The following is a 7,388-nucleotide window of genomic DNA, read 5'->3' on the forward strand; positions in this document are numbered from 1 at the left end:
GCGGCGGCCGCGGGGCTGCCGGCGGGCCCGGAGCGGGAGGGCGAGGTGATGAGAGCACGCTTCCTGACGCTGCTCTGCAGAACGCCCCGCACTCACACGTGCTAACCCGTTTAACCTTCACACATCCCTGCAGCGGGCGTGTTATCGTCCCTCCTCCTCAGGTGGCACGTTGAGGTTCCAGAGCGGCCTCAGCCAGGGCGCCGGGAGCTGAGATCTGAGGCTGGACAGTTGGTCTCCGGCCTGCGCTCTTGGCCACTGCCCCAGACACGCTTCCCACGGGGCCCTTGTAGCTCTAAGACAGTTGCCCGGGAGGATCCTGGGGCCGGAGATGGCTGCAGGTGGGAGGGTCTCAGGAGACTGTGGTCGAGGCAGGTGGAGATGGAGAGAGGTGGTGTCTGCTGAGACACAGAAGCAAGGTGGACGGTACGGGACGACGGGGAGGGAGTGTGGTTGAGGAGTCACACGTCCAAGGAAGGGCGGGACTTGATCTGGTTTTGGTCACTGGTGGAGTGGGTTGTAGTCACTAACCCCTATAGGACCCTCACCACCTCCCCAGGAATAACGTCTGTTTCTCTCCTCAGGAGCAAAGAAGTGGCTGGAGTGGAGGAAAGAGGCCGAGCTGCTCTCAGACATAGCCTACTTTGGCCTCACCACACTTGCAGGTAGTTGCCTCTGGCAGGATCTTGGGACTGAGGGGCCCACAACACCAGCTCCAGAGGGCTGCCTGGCAGAATGAGAAGCTACTGAAACTGGCCCAAATGTAGCCTCAGGGAAGGAAGGGTCCCTGGGCTAGGGTGGGAGGAGCTGCCCTGAGACCCTCCCTAGAGGAAGGCCAGGCCTCTACCCCCAGCCAGGGGCCTCTCCTTTCATCCTCTTTGTGTTCCTGAGGACTGTTGTCCAGGACTTCACCACAGGTGCTGCTGGGACCCATTTCTCAGTAGCTGGCCCTGGTGGCATGAGTGGGTCTCAGCACTGAATGCTGTCACAGGGGTGCAGGCAGCAAGTCCCTGGTCAAGTCGTGGAGGGTCTGTGGCCACGGCTGATCATCATCCTGCAGAGGGAAAAGCCAACAGGCAGGCCTGTGGATCGCCGACCCCAGCTCAGCGTCCAGCAAGGAGGTCTGAGCACGTAATGAGCACCAGCCTGGTTCAACACTGGGGGTCACCAGGGCATCTTGCGCTGTGCAGCACAGGTCACTAGGAGGCAGGAAAGAAACCCTAAGTGGCTGTGTCATGAGGCCTCTTGGGAGCTGATAAGCTCTATTAAAGGAGAAAAAGAGCTCTAGGGGAGAGTGCTTCCCACACAGGCGGAGCTAGAAGTCAGAGGCCCTGAGAAGGAAGGCTTGGGTAGTGACCCTTTGGCTTTCCAAACTCTGAGAGACATGGGGCATTGCAGGGACACAGGCAGGGGAGAGGCTGGTTCCTGGCTGAGACCAGACCACAGGGACACAGGTGGAAGCAGGGAACTGCGAGGAGGCTATTGATGCCCACCACAGGATGGTGGTGGCCCAGCAGCAAGGGGTGAGACGCGCAGGGAAGAGGAGTCAGACACACCTCAGGTCTGACCTTGGGAACGCGAGGGCCAGCATCACCATCCGCAGAGCTGGGAAGCAGCTTTTCTGGGTGGGGGCTAGAAGCTGGGGCTTGGCTGAACCCATGTGGTGGTGTCAGGCAGGCAGCTGAACTAAAAGCCTAGTACTTGAAAGCCAGCCAGGTCGGAGGAGTAGTGTAAGTCGCATGTGCACGCGTGGGAGGTGGAGAGCTAGAGCTTCGAGGCAGGTTCTCACACTTGGCAGGGGTAGTTAGAGGCCGGGCAGCTAGGAGAAAGTGAGCACCAAGGAGAGGAAGCTGGGAGAGGGAGGAACATGGGCCTGCAAAGGTCCTGGGAGCCAAGGGCCATGGGAGTGGCTGGCAAGTTACATGCTGCCTCGGGTCACAGTGAGACCACAGTAGATTTAGCCATGGGAGGTTGTGTTGGCCTTGGCCAGGGTGCAGTGAGCCTGGCAGGGATGGGTTCAGGGCAGGGGGCTAGGGCTGTGGACGGGAGCCAGGTGCAGAAAGTGGCCAAGGGTGGGCCAGCGAGGTGCCCATCCCTGTGTCAGGCACTCAGCAAGATCACACGCCCATCTTCTCCTCTCAGGCTATCAGACCCTCGGAGAGGAGTATGTCAACATTGTCCAGGTGGACCCGTCACAGAGACGTGTGCCCTCCAGGCTCCGCCGTGGCATGCTGGTGGCACTGCACACTGTCCTGCCCTACCTGCTGGACAAGACCCTGCTCCCTCTGGAGCAGGAGTTGCAGGCTGACGGCGATGGTGTGCGGCTCTTGCAAGGCAGCCTGGTGCCCAGCGGATGTAGCCGGTCAGGGGCGCGGCACTGGGTGCGCTGCCACGTGGCTGCCCTGACTGAGCAGCAGAGGAGGACGTTCCTGCGGACGGCCTTCGTCCTCAGACAGGGCCTGGCCTGCCTACAACGGCTCCATGTCGCCTGGTTTTACATCAGCGGTGCCTTCTATCACCTGGCCAAGAGGCTCACAGGGGTCACGTACGTAAGTAGCAAGAGCCGAGGGCACCGCTGCTCTGGCCACCTCGACTTTGGTTCATCCGCATAGAGTGGGTTTTTTGGGGCCTGAGTTTACTAACATGATTGCAAATTAAGTGTTCTGTTCTGAGGCTGGAAACAAAATCTCCTACTTAGAAAAAAGTGGATTTTGTTTAGACCCAAATTTTGCTAAGAGACCCAAGAAAGTGCAGTTTGCACGGTCCCTGAGGGTGGAATGAGCCTCTTCCTGCAGCCAGCACGTGTGGGGCCCCTGGGGAGGGGGCGGCCACATCAGCACACTGTCCAGTGCCAAGGCTCAGTGCTCTGGTCCTCACTGACCAAGGAACCTTGATCAAAACTTGCAGCAGATCCCTGAGGATGGGCCTGTGACCACGGCTGTCTTCCTGCTCTGGGGAACAAGCAGCTTGCCCCAGACAGTGGGGCAGCGTGGACTCCGCCGCCACCCCTCCTCCCCTGGCTCTTAGACCCTTCACCTGCCCCCTCCAGCTGCCCTGCCAAGGGGGCTGGGTCTTAGGTCTTAGTCCAGGTGTATTTTTCCATCAGTGACCCCACAGTGAGCAGGCGGGCCTCATTAGAAGGCCACACACTCCCGCTGTCCCAGCACCCCTACCACCCTGGCTCTCTGCTGGCTCTCTCACTTACTGGTTCCCCCAGTCTCCCACCACATCCCCCTGCCCCAGACTTGGTCCCCCTGCCCACTGGAGCCGCTGTGCTGTGAGAGCTCTTTTCAGAACAGCCTCCTGGACCCCAGCCCACCTCCTTCCGCCCCCCTTGCAGCGCTGCCCCTGGCCCCTCTCCACTCACTCCTGGACCACTCTAGTCAGGCCCCCCCTTCCACCACCAAACAGGAAATCACCACGACCTCCCTCTGGCAAAGCCAGTGGTCAGGTCTCAGTCCTACACCCTCAGACTCTCCAAATACATGACAAAGTCTATCACTCCCTTGCTATGGGTTAGGTATTTACTGAGCTGCTGGAACAGAGAGGCCCGGAAGCACTGCAGCTCAAGCCAGACAGAAGGCTCGTCCCTCTCCTAGGGCAGTCGTAGGTGTCTGGGCATCCAGGGCTGGCACCCAGGGCCCAGGTTGGCAGTGTGACCTGCCCCCTCCATACGGGCCTTCATCCTGGCCTGAGGCCGGTCTGGCTGTCTGCATTTCCCGGCCAATGGGAAGGGATATGGAGTGGAGAGCAGCCAACTCTCTCCTTAGTGATGTGGCAGGCAGTTACACATGTTGCTAGCTGTGAGAGAGGTTGGAACACTGTCCCCTGGGGGCCACTGTGTCCCCTGAGGGACATATGCCTTGCTAAGCAGGGGAGGCTCTGCTGGGCGCACCTTCTCAGGCTTCTCTGCTGGGTCCTTTCCTCTCTAAGAGGTGATCCTTGGGCAATACCCCAAATCCTCACCTGCTCCCTGGTCTGTCCAGTCTCATGGCTCAGACCCTTTCTGTGCTGACGATGCCAGAGGCCTGTCTCCAGCTTGGGCTTCTCCCTCAGACTCCACACCTGTGCCCAGCTCGGTCTTGTTTGCCGGCACTCCCAGGGCCAGCAAGATGGCCTGGTCCCAAGATGCTCAGTGCCTTGTACCGACCGAGGCAGTGACCGTGCCAGTAGACCATGAGGCCAAGTCCCCCCAGAGTCCTGATGAGTGCGGACCTGCCTGCCTTGACAGCTCCGTGTCCGCCACCTACCTGGAGAGGACCTGAGGGCTCGCGCCAGCTACAGACTGCTGGGACTGGTCTCCCTGTTGCACGTGGCGCTCTCCGTGGGGCTGCAGCTGTACGGTTTCCGGAAGAGGCAGCGAGCTAGGAAGGAGTGGCGGCTGCACCGACACCTGTCCCACCGCAGGTGCGCACCAGGGCCTGCCTACAGCGGGTGGGCCTCCTGCATGTGGGGCTGGGGTGCCCTCGTAACAAGGACTTTACAGGGTGCTCTCACCTGGTTGTCCCCACCCTCCCAGAAGCTCCATGGAAGAGAGAACAGCCCCCAGACACCCGCTTTGTACTCTGTGCCTAGAGGAGCGCAGGCACCCAACGGCCACACCCTGCGGCCACCTCTTTTGCTGGGAGTGTATCACCGAGTGGTGCAGCACCAAGGTGGGTTGTCAGGAGCCTGCCTCTGAGACCCGCTCAATTTGGGGGTGGGGAATAGGCTCCTTTTTATTTTATTTATTTATTTATTTTTTTAAAAGATGACCGGTAAGGGGCTCTCAACCCTTGACTTGGTGTTGTCAGCACCACACTCAACCAGTGAGCCAACCAGCCATCCCTGTATAGGATCCGAACCCGGGGCCCTGGTGTTCTCAGCACCACACTCTCCCGAGTGAGCCACGGCCCAGGCTCCTTTTTAAAAGCATTCATGTAAGTCAGATATGGGACCAGATTTGGGGTTAAAGTTCCAAATTTGTGCTGTGGAGGCTTTGCTGAAAGCAACTGGAACAGCTGCCAGCACGGATGAGGTTCTCTTCCTGAAAGGCCTGTGGTGGGCCCAATGCCCCTGGCATGTCCTGCCTCCCAGAGTGCTCACTGCACTTGGGGCCCCCATCCTTGTGCCCACACTGGACCCTACATTTCCAGCAGGACAGGCACCCCCACTGCTTCCCCTGAGGACTTGGCCCCAGGGGGCAGTGACTGGCCAGGCAAGCGGCTGACCCTCCCAGGAGCCCAGGCTGTCTCAGGGTGTTGGCAAGTGGAAGAGGGAGCCGGACCCAGCTGGAGCCAAGCCAAGTTGGGGTGGGCGCGCTGGGCTTCACGAACAGGACAGAGGACGCAAGCATTCTTTGTTCCAGAAACACTCCCAAAACTCAGCAATGCCCCTGGTGGGTGTTTGTTGAGCTTCCGGTGTGAGCAAGTCTTTGGAACTCGTGCATCCTTTCTTGACTCATGGGAGGTGTCGAGTAGGTCCTGCTGCTCCCTTGAGGCAGCACCGAGTCCGTCCACGTACAATCAGACGTAGTGGGAGGATCTGGGAGAAGGGATCAGAACAGCACTCAGCTGATGGTTGGGCCATGTTGACAAAACCTGAGCCCCTCGGTGTGGAAGCTCATGCCACACACAGTGCAGCCAGGTGTGCTAGACACAGACAACGGAGCTCAGCGCCAGGAGGGCTCACCACACTGGCTGGCGTCCTCTGGCCCAAACCAAGAAGCCTGGCAGGTAGGTTCCCACGTGCTAGGGCAGGTAAGGTGCCCCTTCTGAGGGGGCACCTGCATGCCTATGGGCATGGCCGTCCCTAGCCTGGCTCTGCCACCTGGTCCCCAGTGGGACTCAGGCCTTCTGGAGAAAGGCTTTTTGTTGGTTGTAAGTTGAAGGAAAGAGAGATGAGTTTGTATTCTGTAACAGGTGTAGAATGTGAACAGGCAGCAGATGCCAGTGGGGGGTGGGGGGTGGGGCGCGGCCACAGCCATTGTGACCCTCCTTCCCTGCCCCCCAGACGGAGTGTCCCCTCTGTAGGGAGAAGTTTCCTCCCCAGAAGCTCGTCTACCTGCGGCACTACCACTGACATGACAGCCAGGAGGGGATACAGGAAGTGGATGGAAGAACCCAGGAATCTTTGAACATCAAGGAAAAAAGAATTTATCCTCAAGGTTAACGTTACTTGCATAGAAATTATAAAATTCTCACATACTGCTTTTTGTCACCAAAGATACAGCACCAGCAGTCAGGTAGAGAACAAAAGCTGAAGCCATATGGAAAAAGGGCTGGCTCAGGGTCCTCGGGGCAGGGCACTGGCGGGTGGCCTCCATCCTGCCTGGGGCAGAGGCTCAAATGCTAGAGTGTTTCTCCACCCCCCATTTAGAACAACTTGGTCACTTCGTTAGGAGTTACACTAATTTAGACAAGGTTTTAGGTTTCCCTCCCTCCCTCAAACCATAGAGTTGAGAACTAATTTCAGAAATGGGCCAGAACTCACTTGGGTGAGCGTGGTGCTGACAACACCAAGTCAAGGGTTAAGATCCCCTTACTGGTCATCTTTAAAAATAAAAAAAAAAAAAAGTAGTAGGCCAGAAGAAAATCTTATTCCTTTACAAATGAGAAAATGATGCCAGCGTCAGGCTGTGTTAAGGCAGCGGACTGAGTGTTAAGTCAGGACTGGGACACTGGGAAATGTCGTGGTTTGCTTCAGCAAGTGCAGACAGAAAGGCAGCCCTCAGCCGTGGTGACAGGCGTCTCCCACAGGGCTGGCACAAGCTCACCTACCAGGACTTATTGGGAAGACCATGCAGGAGCAGAAACAGCAACCGAGGGCTGGGGTCTCCAGCTCAAAGCTGTGGCACGTGCCTTCCCACACAAGCCGCATTTGCTTCCCACTTGAGAACATGGAAGTCTCTGTCTTGGCCTCCACACAAACACAGAGAGGCCTCCTGCTCGGTGGGGCGGCGCTGGCTTGAGTGAGAAGTTTTCTGTTTTCTTAACACCTAACTAACTCTCAGAACACCTGGATGCTGAGTTCCAGCAAGGAAGGAGCAGGCGGTTCACACAAGACCAGTGCTGTGTCCAGCCCCCTCTCGACTTGTCCCTAGTCTACTTCCTGCCTCTGTTTGATATTTCCAGGTTTTTAAAACTGTATTTAACTCATGCCAGAAACAACCTTGCTGTAGGCAGCTTTAAGAAATTCATTCCACAGAAATCTTGGTACATTAAGAACAGAAGATTGAACTGAAAAGATTTCAAAAAACATAATGTAAAAATGCCCCCACCAGGACCTCTGGTCAATATGTAATATTCCCTTGGCTGGAAATGCCAGCAGGACTGAGGCTCAGCCAGCAGCCTTGGCTTCTGGCAGAGATTTATGCAAACTGTCTCTCAGTGTTTGACTTAGAAATACAGATG

General features: G+C 57.5%; 1 protein-coding gene across 1 annotated transcript in view; it reads left to right on the forward strand.

Annotated features, from left to right (window-relative positions):
* The window catches only part of PEX10 (peroxisomal biogenesis factor 10), a 9,113-nt gene extending 2,106 nt beyond the window's left edge, over positions 1–7,007 (forward strand). The window contains exons 3-7 of the mRNA XM_008577349.1: positions 582–662; positions 2,140–2,546; positions 4,229–4,404; positions 4,517–4,652; positions 5,989–7,007. Coding sequence (XP_008575571.1) covers positions 582–662; positions 2,140–2,546; positions 4,229–4,404; positions 4,517–4,652; positions 5,989–6,057 — 869 coding nt within the window. The 3' untranslated portion in view covers positions 6,058–7,007. The remainder of the gene's footprint in view (positions 1–581; positions 663–2,139; positions 2,547–4,228; positions 4,405–4,516; positions 4,653–5,988) is intronic.
* The last annotated feature ends 381 nt before the right edge of the window (positions 7,008–7,388 follow it).

Source organism: Galeopterus variegatus, unplaced genomic scaffold (genome assembly GCF_000696425.1).
Source record: "Galeopterus variegatus unplaced genomic scaffold, G_variegatus-3.0.2 Scaffold1497, whole genome shotgun sequence".
NCBI classification, from domain to species: domain Eukaryota; kingdom Metazoa; phylum Chordata; class Mammalia; order Dermoptera; family Cynocephalidae; genus Galeopterus; species Galeopterus variegatus.